Source organism: Condylura cristata, unplaced genomic scaffold (assembly GCF_000260355.1).
Source record: "Condylura cristata isolate star-nosed mole 26May11 unplaced genomic scaffold, ConCri1.0 scaffold00026, whole genome shotgun sequence".
Taxonomy (NCBI): Eukaryota; Metazoa; Chordata; class Mammalia; order Eulipotyphla; family Talpidae; genus Condylura; species Condylura cristata.
Window position 1 is genome coordinate 27,558,109 of NW_004567127.1, and position 14,835 is coordinate 27,572,943.

At 42.9% G+C, this 14,835-nt stretch overlaps 1 protein-coding gene across 1 annotated transcript; it reads left to right on the forward strand.

Moving 5' to 3' along the window:
• Nucleotides 1–8,898: 8,898 nt before the first annotated feature.
• On the forward strand, nucleotides 8,899–14,303 carry LOC105854089 (gamma-aminobutyric acid receptor subunit beta-2-like). The gene is made up of 4 exons (XM_012730033.1): nucleotides 8,899–9,018; nucleotides 9,174–9,265; nucleotides 10,233–10,300; nucleotides 14,229–14,303. The coding sequence occupies exons 1-4, from the start codon at nucleotides 8,942–8,944 to the stop codon at nucleotides 14,301–14,303; spliced, it is 312 nt and encodes a 103-aa protein (XP_012585487.1). The 5' UTR covers nucleotides 8,899–8,941.
• The last annotated feature ends 532 nt before the right edge of the window (nucleotides 14,304–14,835 follow it).

The window sequence follows — 14,835 nt, forward strand, 5'->3', positions numbered from 1 at the left end:
AGCCATCCAGAGGATAAATTTGAACTTGGTCTACAGGGATGGGATGTTGTGAGTGGCCTATGAATTATATATTTTCCAGCAAAGTATCACTATATTAGTACTTTGGAAGGCTGCAAACTCTCCTGGTATTTCCCGGGATCCCAAAGATGCCCCAGTAGCCCAAGAATGATGGTTTGACAGGGATGCATACAGATAGCAGTCATGGAAATCATTTCCTAAAATGTATATGTGTGTGGGAAGAATTCAAAATGATCCAAAGGAATTTGGATGGATCATTAGTATTGTCTACTACATGCCCTTAATAACAGAGTAAAATAAATTTCTGTTTGAATTTATAAGCCAGAGATGTTGCAGCAAGTTAGGTATTTGCTGGAGGATTCTTATTTGATCTGTAAAAATTCTTATGAATTTTGTCTCTTACCTTAATATCTCAGTGATTGCTCGAGAGGGTCTTTTCAAATAGATGAGATTGATTTGCTATATTCAAAAGTTGTTTAAACAGATATAGATTTATTTTTGATCTTTAAATTTTAGCTTTTCTAAACACCAGATTCTCTTTTTTTTGTTAGAACTTCACTTTTAGTCAAAACAGTATTGAGGTGCAGTATAAAATTCCCCACCACATCTAGGTTCCTCTGAGGTTGGACAGATGAACTACATAACATCAGACAGATTGTAGGAGAAAAGGCTGACATTTAATAACATACATATGGAGAATTTACACACTGTAAATTTTAATGCATACTGAAAGAAACCTGGCGTATTTCTTCAGTTTAGGAAATTAAGGTATCAAGGAAGGGGGGAGACTTCATGTGACAGACAAGAAGGGGGTGACGTCATTTTCACAATGAGTACAAATGAGATTTTTTTAGAAGACATGTTCACTGATAAACCTACACCTGTCTGACATCTCTCAAATCCACATATTTGTAGGTCATAAAAAAAGGGCAGTGATTCCTTCTTCAATTAGGATAAGAGCAGAAGTTTATATACTGATGTTCTCTTCTTTAATTATGGAAGGGTGGAGGACTTCTGCAAGAACAGAGTTTCTCATCAGCCACCAAGGTCTTCACTGCTTTGAACTCAAAACAATCTGCATCCTTTAAATAAGGAGCTCATTTGACCTCTTATTTCCTGAGTGAAGGGGATAAGAGGCATACTCTGGGCACTTTGAGTAATGCTATCTGATCCTATGGGGGAGACTGTCTATGTAGTATCCAAAGTCATCTACTGAACCATCAAAAGGTCTGTACCTCAGTTTCTGGTTAAAGTGCCTGGTCAGAGCATACCAAATTCCCCAGCTACTTTTTGGGGATACATCATTTACTATCTCTAACAACTAAGTCAATTCTAAACTCCAGTTAAGATAAATGAAATTTGAAACAAAGAACTTGATAGATGTTAGGCTTGAGGTTTTCTGGTCTAAAAGGGACTTTCCTGATCTTGCAGAGCAATGAATGACTACCCTCTACACCACCACACGTCACATTCCTCAGGAGTGCTTCCACTCACAGCTCTTAACCATTAACTTGAACCTAACATCATACTCCTTTTCCCAGGAACCAGAAACAAAGCCTATCACCATGCCATTTCTATTATGGAGGAATTGTGCTAGAAACAAATGGAAGGAAGCTGTGGTTATTATCACCCACTCTCTAGGTTTCCAATTAAGTAATGCTTCACTCTGACAGATTTTGACTAGCTCTCTTCTATTCCTCCTTTTATGAAGCTTTTCTTAATCACAAAATCTTTGACACTTTCAGAATACTGTGAGAATAGAATAATAATGGAATTTACCTCATAGTATTTTTCTTTAAGATTTATTCACTTATGCATACAGAACTGGGGTACAGGGCAGAGATGCAAGGGTGGTGAGATGATTCACCAGAGACAGAGTGGAGAGCAGAACAGGAAGATCAATGAAGTACATTGCTGAAGGGAACAGCCAGCCGGTCAGGCTGCACCATGTGGGTCACCCACATGCTGCGCCATGTGGGTCACCTCTGAATCTGGGATCCCCAAATTCAGGCTGAAGTGGCTTTAGCTTCTTAGTGCTGTGCTTTAACTGGCTGCGCAACCAGGGAGGGCCTACCTCATAGTATTTTATGAAAATTAAATAGGTGTACAGAGGTTAGAATATAAGCAAAGTTCATTTTAAAAAATAGATTTATTTATGCATAAAGAACTGGGGTACAGGCCAGAGGTGCAGAGGGTGAGAGTCTTCACCAGAGATCGAGTGGGTAGCAGAGCAGGCAGATCGATGAAGTACACTGCTGAGAGGAGCAGCAGGCGAGACAGGAAAGGTCTGCCATGCCATGTGGGTCACCTCTGGGGCTGGGGATCGAACATTCACAGAAGTGACTGCAGCCGACTTGCAGTGCTATGTCCTAACCCACTGCACCACCAGGGAGGGCCAAAAAGGTCATTTAATATCAACAATGACTTATGTTATTGTTGTCATTTCTTTAACATTGTCATGTTACTACTAATTAAGAAACTGTCCTTTAATTATTTATATGGGAAGTATTTGATTCAGAAGATTAGATAACAAAAACAGAGTTTGTGGAATTCATTTATTCGCAAACAGAACTATAGAGAGAGCACAGAAATCTATAGGGATTTCATTATAAAGTCACAGTTATCTAAAATGTCCTGAGTCCTTTAACTTTTCTTATAATCTCCATAATCATAAAGATAATCACTGCTTCTATTTACTTATCTATATATAAAACATGGTATAGTACATTTTATAGTCATATTGTGAAGATTAAGTATGTTATTATTTTATTTGGTGCAGCAGGTGACACATTATTATATTAGTATTACTATATATTACAGTTTCAGTTAAATGACTTAAATTGATTTATAGTCTATCAAGCTTACTCTGATCAAGAATTTTACATAAACTCAAGTTTAATATTAATTATAATATTACAATAATAATATTGTAGGAGAAATAACCAAGACTCAGTGAGCACTGAACTGTTATTTCTAATTCCATAGAGAATCTCATTAAACCATAAGCCCATATTTTGGAACTTATGGTAATTATGGAGAAATTTTATTTTCTAGTGTCTGTGACCAGACAAAATTAAATAAAAGGGTATCTTTGATTTGCAGATGGAAAATATAAGAAAAATTAAATTACTCAAGAAATATCCTTCAGTACATGAAAACTAAAGCATCCTCATATTCAAGTTATATGATAGGTTATGTTAGAAGTCCCTGTTACAATAGTTCCAATAAGCCATATAACTGACAACCCTATATTAACAATTGTTAACATTGCACTGAAAGCAATAAACATGTATTTTCTTTCTACATATTATATCTGACTTTCTACCTACTTTTCAGTATTACTGAAACATATGCATACCATTTTAAAAGACCCCCACCAATATTCAAAGCCAAGAGATCCATTGTTTGATTTAAAGTAAAATTATAAATATAAATGTTTAAATGATTTGATGAAGGATGTAAACCATGTCCCATGAGAACCTTCTCCAAATTCATCATTGCCAGAGCTTCTTCAGCAATAAGACATCAGAAAAGATGACCAAGTTCCTCTGGTATGTTCCATAACAGGTCTTCAAAGCTGAAAGCAAAAGTAAGGATGGAAAACCATGTTACCTACCCTCCTCCACAGAGCTATATTAGTTTACGGGGAGGGAGACAGGCTAGCAGAGGGATGTTGTAATTATCTTTGAATTTTAATCCATGCACAGGCATTAACCATTCAAAAATGTCAGAACTTACTAGAGAATTTAGTACAGTGGAGCAGTTCTTCTTTATTAAATATTCCCTCAACTTTGATCACATCATAGTCATTTTCCTCCTACTTTTTGGATCAGTTCGAATTTGACCCTCCCAATGGTTGATTTGTCCTTTACAAGATATTTTTCTAGTCCTCTAGTTTTCTCATTCTGCTCATTCTCCTTGGAAAAAACTCACATACTCCCATGATTTGCACTGCTTATACCTTCAAGGACATTAGATACACATCTCTTCCTCCAAAACCTAAGCATCAAGTGTCTAGGTACTAGAATACTGTTCTGAGAAAAATGGACAAACATCTCTATTTCTTTGATCTTTCATTCCATAAAGGAAGATAGAAATAAAACAGGTAAAATATAGTATGGTAGAGAGTAACATGTTCTAAGAGAGGACTTAAAGCAGAAAAGGGAAATAAACTTTTAAGATGGAAATATAGTTATAATGGAACATACAAGCTGAGAATTAGCCTCATTTCACCCTCACCCTGAGCTTCAGGTGCGTACAGCCAAGGTCTAGTGCATGCTGCGTTGTGAGTAAATTCCTTAGACTTACAGTGACCCAAATGGAATGTACTATCCTATCAACTTTCTTTAACCACCACCAATGAGTAGCTCAAGCCAGAAATGCCTGAGTCATCCCTCAATCCTTCTTCTCCCTCATTCCCTATGTCCCATCTGTCACAGTGTTTCTCAGTTGTCCCACATAATCCTAGGCACTCCTCTCCACCCTCACTGTCACTACCCTAACACAGACCAGCTTCACCTCTCACTTTCAATAACAGTGGGCTCCAAATGTCATCTTCCTCATGTGATTGAAATTCAGCTTGTCACTCGTTCTCTGTAGGTGACCACCAGGCCCCCAGCTTTCCAAACACATCATGAACTACCATTTCCCTTGCCCTCTCATTTGACAGTTCTTCCTTCATTATTTCCTTGCCTCCTTTCTTGACCCAGGTTATTTTCACATATTACTTCTTTGGGGAATATTCTCCCCCCTATTGCTTTGCGAAATAAACTCATCATTCCACTCTCAATGAAGCATCACTTCATCAGGCAAGTTTTATCCAAGTCCTCACACTGAATTATTTGCATAAATTTTGGCTTCCGTAAATCCTGTTGTCTTTACAATGCCTGCTTATTTGTTATAACTTTTATATGTCCTATCTCCCACACTGGCCTTCAGAAGGTTAAGGACCATATCTTTTCAACACACCATCCAAGTACTTGTCAAATAAGGTTTGACCTAGAGTAGGTTCCCAGTATATTTACTGACTAAAGAAATAATATATAGCGAAGACAAACAGCAGATGGTTAGTGACTGCTTTTACTTGGCATTTATATGTTTCACACCCAGAGATGATTTTTGAGGCATGATCTCCTAACAGTATTTACTCATTCTACATCTGGATCATGGAGAACGAGTCCTGCATCCCACACATCTACAGATTCCAACAGTGCCTTCCCTTGCACATTATTGTTCCAGTTTTCACATTCCTGGGCAGTGCTATCAGCTGTCTTCCAGAGAGGTGTCCCTACCCTCTGTTGATTCTGTTGTAGAATAAAGACCAACTCCAGGCATACGCTGATTTCAGGTTTTCAACTAGTGGGACTATGTCTTTAATTACATTAGCAACATATATTGGCAGAAGATATTTTTGGTATTTTACCACATAAAGACAATAAATATTATTTTGTCTTCTCTTGGGTGCTGCTTGGGTTTTTAATACATTTCCTTATTACCATTACCTAATTCCCTTGAAATGTCTGCTCCTTTCTTTTCAAGATAATCTATGATAATGGCCCTAAATGTGTGTCTGCTGAGTGTTAATAGATTAATCCTATTCAACTTTCCTTGCTATCCTGTGCATTTATTATTCCTTTATTAAAAATGTCACATGCCAAATGCTACCCATATATTTACATCATTCAATAACAAACAAATAGCATGTTCATTCTACAGTACAGTAAAGTGAGATTTGCAATAAACTGTGCCTGCCCAAGTATTTGAACTGGAATTTGAACCAAAAAGTAGAAACGCATTTCTTTTGAAATACTGCTTGCCCTGTGTTAATGTTTTAGTTGCTAAGGTTCAAATTACTTTTAATTCTTTTCCCTTTTCTCCTTTGATCTTCTCTATATTATAGTGCTTCCATAAACACTTGTTTAACCATTCACTGGGGGGGGGATGAGTATTGTTAATATTAGTGTAGGTGGATAACAGTATTTGAGGTTTTGTTCTGTTTATTGAATTTTACTCTTTCTTACCAAACTACAGTGAGCCTGAGTAGGAGGGACTGGCAGTGCAGTGAGAAGGATATCCCTCAGGTCAGAAGGAAAACTCTGATTTGAGGTGGTTTCAAAAGAAAGAGGTTTTTTTTTTTTTTAAGGATTTCAATATTTGGTCACTGGGGTTCAGACTGATTAAGGAATGTAAGAATCTGCACCTGGTTTTTCACTCCAATATAGTAAGGTGAAGATTCCCGTGGTATATGAGCGTAAAGAGAAAGAAACATCCGCTGTTTTCTTGGCTATAGTTCTACATTTTGATTCCAGTAGCGCTCAACCCAAGTAATGACAGATACAAGACTTATCCACATTCCCAGTCCTCCTTCCTCCTTGACTCCTTCCCTCCCTCCTCTTTTCTCTCTTCAGGTTTCCTTCCCCCTCTCCCTCTCTCCCAGTCTCAAACCTCCTTCTAGGGAACCTGGGAGCCTGCAGGAATGCCAGACAGTAATCTGCATTGTTTATGGCTCCCGGTTTTACCTGCCTCTAGCCCTTTGCCAGTGACGGCACCCAGCACCGGTGCTGCTGGCCTTACAACAGCAGAAGTGTTGGATTGAGCCTCCCAGCCCTCCAGTCCCTTCACCTCCCTGGGAGTCACGGATGACCCAGGCATAGGCTGGGCTGACGTGTCAGGAGGTAAATGGGTCAAGAGAACAGCCGGAACCAGGACCCTCCCCTACGCAAATCTCGGTGGCGAGTCGCCAACTTCCCGTGTGTGGGACGCTGGCACCTCCCGGGACTCAGCGGGCGGGGGCTAGTCCACAATCCGGAAGCTGGCTGTTTGGCTTGTTGCGGAAAGTAAGAGTTCTGGCTGCTTAGGTTAGTAGTTAGGGACACAGCTTCGGAGTCCAATCCAGGCTCCACCTCTAGTCACCTGGGTGACCTTGGGCCAGTTCCTTGGCTTCCGCGCACCCGTCTCTAAATCCCTAGTTTGGGGACAGTGCCCTGATGACTAAAATACAGCAGTTGCTGTGAGGATGAATGAAGCACTCTCAACAAGCTCAGTTGATGGAGACAACGATTCCTTGCCATGGAAGTTAAGCTTTGGGGTACAGCATGCAAATCGGAGGTCTGGATTATCCGGTTAATCACCACGGAGTGCGGGGAAGACGGGTGCGGGAGCACCTGGCCTACCCACCCACTTGCTGCCTGGTTCCAAAATGCTCTCGGGAGTACCCCCAGAGCCGTCCATCCAGGTCTCAACTCGTCTTCGCTTGTCCCCAGGCCCCAACTTGAGAGCTTGTCCAGCCCGCCGCTAGTCTAATTCCCTCCAGCAGGGGAAAGAGCCCTACCTGGATGGACTGACTTTCCCTCCCTCTCCAGCCCTCGAGCTCGCCGGCTGCCTCCTTCGAGTCTAGGCGGCCGCGGCGAGCTCGGTCGAGCCTGGGGCGGGAGGACAGAAGCAGCCTCCGGGCTCGCGCGTCCCTACCGGCCCCGCCAAGCGGAGAGGACGCGGCGGCGCGGGGACAGCGGGAGAACGCGACGCCCCCTGTGCCCCTTCTTCCTTTAGCCTTCAGGCTCACCTCCGGCTGTTCCCAGCCCGGCGCAGCTCCCGAAAGGCCTGGTGACCCTCCCTGCCACGCATCCCCAAAGCGGGGGGTCGGGAGGGGTGTCAGAGGGGCGGGGGCGCCGGCTCTGTGCGCGGCGGGAGTAGGTGGACGGCGCGGGCCCGCGAGGTAAGGGGGGTGGGGGCGGCGGCGGAGACGAGCCTGCACGTGTGCGCGCTTGTGCTGCGCGCTCAGAGGGGGCGTGGGGGGCGCGTCCCACTCCCCCACCCGCCCGGGGCCCGCGCCTCCACCCTCCAGCCTTCCCTCGGCATCCAGCGCACCTACCCCTCCCCGCCCCATTCGCCCCAGGCTGGGTCTCCGCACCCCCCTCATCCAAACCCCACCCTCCCTTCTAATAATTTCCCAATGCAGAATCACACCGAAACGTGGAGAGACAGCGTTGTCTTCCTGCTCCCCTCGCCCACCCCCTTCCTCTTGCTATAAATACTCAGGACTAGCGGGTCAGGGACGTCACACGACGAGAAACCGGGACCCCGAGGTTTTCTTCTCTGGGAATAGGGGCAAAGGGTGTGGAGGAAAAAGAACCCGCCCGTGAGTAGCGCAGAACAGCTTGCTCCTTCACTCCTAAAAAAGCAGGCAGCATTTTATTCTTCTTTTCCTCTTCTTGCTTCCTTTTTTTATTTTTCCGTGTCTTCTTATTCTCCACTACCCCCCCCCTCCCCGCGCCCCAAATCCAAGGGATTGCTCAGCACTCCTCCCATTGGTTTCTTTGCTCCCGCTCCGACTCCTGCCCCCCTCCCCTCCCCTCCGCCCAGAAACACAGCTTCCACCTCCAGCACCCATCTCGCCCCAGGCAGGGGATGCTATTCGCCTAGGAAATAAAGTTCAAACTCCTCTCCTCCGTCTGCTTGCTAAGACCAGAAGTGGGCTCCCTGGCACCCCATGCCTGCTAATCCTCAATTCTTAATCTGGTTTTTGCATGTTTAAGAGGAAATACACACACACACACACCCGCACAATCCACCGCGAGGTGCAAAACTACCCCCTGCAACTACCCAAACTTACCCAGAAGCTCTGGTTGTTTTTGTCTTAACGAAAGGACAACAAAGCTTTTGCTCTGGGTGATCCTATGCAGTGACTTTTCTATATTATTCAGATAGCTAGATATTGTACATATATATGTTTTTCCTTTTTCCCCTTTAATTTTTTTTTTTTCCTTAACAAGAAAATCTGCTGGGTCCCAGGCAGCCGCCGCTGCCCCTTTGATGTTTTGGTACGCCGTGCGCATGCGCCTCACATTAGAATTACCGCACTGGGCAGACTAAGTTGGATCTCTTCTCTTCAGTGAAACCCTCATTCCCATCAAAAACTAAAGGGATGTGGAGAGTCCGGAAAAGGGGCCACTTTGGGATTTGGTCATTCCCCTTAATCATCGCGGCTGTCTGTGCGCAGAGGTAAGTGTGCCCGCGTTTCTTTTTCCTTTCTCACTTTGAAGGGCTCTGTCTGCATACCTCTGTGAGCAGGGATCTGTAGTGTGGATCAGATAGATGCTGAAGACGCTGTGCCGGCTTACTTACTGATGCCTGCTTATTGTCTTTTCTTTCTTTAGTGTCAATGACCCTAGTAATATGTCGCTGGTTAAAGAGACGGTGGATAGACTCCTGAAAGGCTATGATATTCGCCTGAGACCCGATTTTGGAGGTAATGGGGTTGCCGTGGAAATAAGAAACAGCCCAGCTAGATCATCAGCTGTCTTTTGAGCTCTGTGCACGCTGTGCCTTCCTTTTCCCTTTGTGGGTACATGTGGTGGATTGGATGTGCCTCTGTGTTCCTATATTGAAAAACTGATCCAAACTTGGGTGGGTTTGTTACCGTCCAGCACCTAGCTGCCTTTCAGGGAGACCTCCTGGTGTGTACTGGTGACTGCTGTCCTTTGACTTCACTGTTAGAAATCCCGTTTCATTGTATTGCTTCCTGGAAACACAAACCCCTAAGTTTAGTCAGTGGTGTGCCCAGAGAAACCCACTTCTTGAAGGCCATGATGAACATTTTTGAGGACGAGCTGTGCAGACAATTAGTGGAGAAGTGGTGTTAACCCCCTGTGCCTGCCTACTTTGGAAGAGTTCTGGCCGTGTTTAAAGTGCCTAGTGTCTGAATATTATCCAGTCCTGGAATCCTCAAGGTGGGGTGTGGGGGTGCTGTGGGAAGGACCTGTGGGGGTAGGAAGGCATGGAGAAGAAGGATGAGGAGTCTCTCTTTCTGGCACCTTAGACATGCTTTTATATCCCTTGTATTTTGCTTCAGACTCTTAGCAAACTCAGAGTTAAAACTGGTGCACCCAACAGGGTGGGAAAGAATGAAGAGGAGAAGGAGGGGTTTTCAGTGCAATATGTAAAATTCCCTCCGACCAGCAAGATTCTGTGCTTTTGTCAGCTACATATATAGACAGAGCTGGAATCCCTTGCCCATCAGGACCCATGGGTACACGTTCAACAGAGCACTTCCAGGGGAGCCCTTCCACCTTTTCAGAAAAGGAGCAGAGAATTAAATAATTGGAGGGCAAACAGTGGTGAGGGACTTGGGACAAAGCAGCCCATGTCAGAGACAAGTCTTGCTAAGAATGAATGAAGTTCTGTGAAATCACGTGACTGGCCATCTTGCTTTTCAGGTCCTCCCGTGGCTGTGGGAATGAATATTGACATTGCCAGCATCGACATGGTTTCCGAAGTCAATATGGTGAGTATTCAAGTTTAAGATTGTGTCTCTGTGGAACTTCATTTGGGGACCGAGAGAAGGATGGAGCCAGCCCTTGGGGGTGGGGCGCATGTGTGTGAGTACAACTATGAAGTGGAGACAGGGCGAAGGAATTTTCTCTGGAACTCACTGTGTTGGAAGTTTCAGAGCTGACTCTTCCTGGTCCCTAACAAGTTTCCCATCCTGGTTCTGATACTTGGAAATTGGCAAAGAGCTTGTTAACTGTACCACCTATTCACTTGCAAAAGGCAGCCTGCAGGCTGGCGCCTCCCCCGCCCCCCCCCCCACCATCCCACAGAAGGCACTGCTGGTAAGGTTCAGAGTGAACCCAGTGCATCAGGTGACTTTTCTGGTTTTGGGTGAAGTCCGGAGAAGAGGAGAGGGTTTTGATACCACATTTCATGAGAATCTAACCTACAAACTAATCTGTTACCAAAGAGGCTGAATACCTGCCCCTGGGTTACTGATGTTCACTTGTTGCTATGGGAGATGGCCTCTTTGCAGCTTATGGAAAACACCTCCATCCCATCACCCCCTGCCTCCTTTAAGCCCTCCTGTCCACCAAAAGAAATAAAAATTGACCACCCTGTTTTCAAAAGGCAGGTTCAGACCGATGTATCCTCCCCAGTCACTTGTGTGATGTTATTCACCGTATATCCTTAGCTCCTACAGTTTATTGACAACTGCACTCCCCTGGGGCTACCTTTTAGGATTTGGGGCAAGCATTCAGAGAAAAAACCTGACCCGGGAACACTAGTGGGGGGGTTTGCGTCATGCAGGAGCGCCCCCTGGTGCCCACATAAGGGCACTACAGACATACAAGACAAAGTCCAGTATTCCAAGTCCCCTACCCCCTCTCCCTCCACTCCCAGGACTGTCTCCCCAGTGACTTTTCTCTTGTGTTTTGGAAGTTTTTTCCTTTGGAATATCCCTTCTAGAAAAAACAGATGAAAATGTAAGATGCCAGTGTTAACTTTCGAGCTGGACTGTATCCAGTACATTTTGGAATGTAGTGTTATATCTAGGTTCTGTCTAGAATTGGGGGTGTGGGGTATGGCAGGTTTTGTGGAAAACACTTGTAGACCAGCAGTAAGGACTTGTGAGTTAGGGCCCTTACTTGACTACCTGAAGTCAACGTGATAGGTAATGGACATTCTCTCAATCAATATTTCACAAAATTGCATATCCCCAGAATTCAAATAGAGAAGTTCAAATAACCTACCTCATTCCTATACACTCTCCAAAGATAGTTAATAGATCCTGAGATGGCAGAAGACTATGAAACATTTTATGACTCCTCAAGGGAATATTCCACTAATTCAATGATGTCTGATGACACGTATCATCTTACAATTATTGGGAACTTTTTTATTATAGAATGTACATTTAGGCTAAAGGGAAAGTTAAGTGATTCAGAGCAACACATTATGAAAGTCTCTTGTGGGGCTAGAGAATACTTTTTTTTTTGGGGGGGAAACTTGAATTTCTCATAGGTATTAACATTCACTTTGGTGACACTCGTCTGGTTTCCTATCCATTTATGTTTTGAATTTTACCATGAAAAAGTTTTAAATGGACCTGAGTCTGAATTGTGTCATTAAAAGCAAAGTATAGAGAAGCCAGCTGTGGCCCTATGTGTCCTACATGTGGTTGATATAGAAGCCTTTCTTTGGCATCTTGTTTCACTGATGCTCTTTTCCTCTCCCAGATTTTACTACCTTCCTCTTTACAGCACACCAAAAAAAAAAAAATTATGGAAAAGTTAAAAGTAAGAAACATTTAGAATCAAAGAGGCAATGATGAAATAATTAGAAGTTGCTCTTGTAAGTTAGTTAAGAACTTTTGTGTATTAGATCCTAAAGTTCACAGGTAGAGGTTTTTTCCCCTCCTTTTACATTTTCTTTTTCCTTTTATTTAATTTTTCTCATTTTAAGCACAAGTGCAGCATTTTGGGGAGATAGCTGAGGTGGACATAATGCCAAGACCTGCTAGTCAAAATATAGACCCAGCTAAGGCGAGGTGTCATTTCTTAAAGCTATTTACTGTAGCTGCAAAATCATGGGATGTTGAAAGTGCAAAAACAAATGTCAGGTTGTAAATAGGACAGGACTGCAGCATTAATGATTAGACCCAAGTGTTAAAAATTCCATGCCAGATTCCTTTCTTAGCCTAATGCCTACACATGTGGACTTGTCCAGACACATCTTTACTTGTTGAAAAATTAACACTTATTTCAGCAAGCAGTCTTGATGACCTTAAGTGAATCATTCAAAGAAACATTTTGCAAGTTATGTTATGATTATTTTAAAAATATGGTTATTGGATTTGAAGCAACAGATGAGAAATTCCATCAATGGTGTCTACATAAAATAAGAAGATGCTGATGCCATAATGAGTGCTATGTTCAGATTGAAAAGGGTTAGGGGGTCTTGTGGTTCTGTTTAGTTTCTGAGAAAAGCAGTTGATTGATTATTTAAGTGAAACCTCAAAAGTGATCAACACAGATGTTTCTGCCTCATTATCCAATGTGTCTCTTTCTTCTGGCAATGAGAACTTCTATTATAGTCAGTCTGCCTTGGGGGAAGCATAGTAGGTACCTGACCATGGAAACTGTAAGGGCACAGGCCTGAAAGGAAAGAAGCCTGTGTCCATGTGGGCCTCCCACCCAGTCAGCCATGATGAAGGCAAGACCCTGAACCATGTGGCACCTTGGCTGCTGGTTCTGCTGGTTACTTTCCAGCTGGAATTCACCACTAGGCGGGGCTCAACTTCCTCATCTGTTCAAGAGTAGAAATAATTCCCTCTTACCTATCTCCAGTGACTACCAGAATTGATAAAATCATATGTGTGAGAAGTGTTGGTGTTCAATGAACAGCACCAATGTGACTGAACCTCAGGCCAGCACCCAAGACCAACGCCATCAACCCGCTGCTTCCCGAAATGCATCTTGGGTGACATTATTACTGAGCCTCAGTCTGTGTTTGTAATGAGAGTAGACATGTTAAGTTGACTTCCAACTCCACATTACCTGTGTTTCTGGCTTGGTTTATTCAAATATCTCTGTTGGAGACCCAGAAAAATATCGGGAGCATGCCAAATTCCTAACTGGCAGGCCATTGTGACTTCTTCCTTCAGGAAGGTGATGTTGGAATTTGGACCAGCTGATTCAGGTGTCTTTTGGCTCAATGGAAGATCTTTGGAAGAATGACATCTCATTGAGAATGCTCCTGAGCAGAAAGCTTGGCTTTGGAATGAAATATTTTTGGATGTCTTGGTTAAATTGGCAGGAATTTTTTTCTTAAGATTCTTTGATGAAAAGTGCGTTTTGAGATCCAAAATTGGCTCTGAGGATTACGGACTGAAATAGCTTTCTCTTCATTTAAAGAAAATTCTTCTCCATCTTGAAACAACACATTTGCCAACCAAAGAGTGAAGCAATATTTCACTTTTGAGGAAAGAGTTCTAGTAAACACATACACAAATTACCTTTTTATGGAGTGGCAAATGGAAAAAAAGTACTGCCTTTTTTATCAACAGATGTTTTCTTGTATCACCAGCTGCACATTTTAAAATTCAGTTCAACACAAATACTTACTTAGTGGCTACTATGATTCTGTCAGGTGGCAGGCCTTAGCAACAGAGTAGTGAACAAGAGTGACTTGTCCTCTGATGAGTCAAATCCCATAAAACTTGCTGTCTGAGTGTGTTCTTAGTCCTACTGCAGGCTCCTGTTGAACTCATGCTTAGCAGAAATCACATTTTTTTTTGAAACTTTTTCTGAACAGCCTATTGAGACCCTACTAGTGTCTCTAAAGGGCCCCTCTGTCAATTGTTGATTTCACCATACATTTGACATTCCAAGTCACCATATAATTTACTAATTATTCCGTTTCCTAATTCTTGTCTGCAGTGTGTATGTGGACAAGGTGATAGTAGCTCTGGTTTTACTCTCTATGCAATTGTTGGTTTGCTGTTTGACTTCTGATAAATCTACAAATACTGGTAAAGTATTTGCGGTTCCAGCAGGTAGTTTGATTTCATTCACTAGACAGGGTACTGGTATGAGGGGAAACAGAATATAGAATCACAGCCTCAGATCCACTGTTTAAATCAACTAATGTAGAAAGAACCACAAGGCATAAGTGCTTTCAGAGAGGAAATACACCGGGCACACTGGAAGCGTTGAATATTAGGGTGTGATGTAGAAAAGATGGTCTGAATAGGTGTTCCAACAAGAAAGAAGCCTGAAGGACAAAAAGACAGGAAAAATAAGTGGTGTAAAAGGTTTTCAAGTAGCTTAGCATGACTGAAGTTGAGTGGGAGAAAAGAGCTGATAAGGGTTGGTATTGAGAACATATTTAGCGGTCAAATTATGAAGATCATTTTGGTGGCTTGCTGGAGAGTTTAAATTCTGTTCCAAAGGCTGTAGAGGTCCATGCAAGGATGCCAATTAAAGAATCTCATGAGCAAATTTCATACAACAGGAAAATGCTTCTAACTTGTGGAGGGAGTATAAG

Bases quoted from the DNA above. Each gene is read 5' to 3' on its own strand.
- LOC105854089 (XM_012730033.1), top strand. From the start codon at position 8,942: ATGTGGAGAGTCCGGAAAAGGGGCCACTTTGGGATTTGGTCATTCCCC. The intron at 9,019-9,173 runs GTAAGTGTGCCC...TTCTTTCTTTAG, and splicing joins GCGGCTGTCTGTGCGCAGAG to TGTCAATGACCCTAGTAATA. The intron at 9,266-10,232 runs GTAATGGGGTTG...CTTGCTTTTCAG, and splicing joins CCTGAGACCCGATTTTGGAG to GTCCTCCCGTGGCTGTGGGA.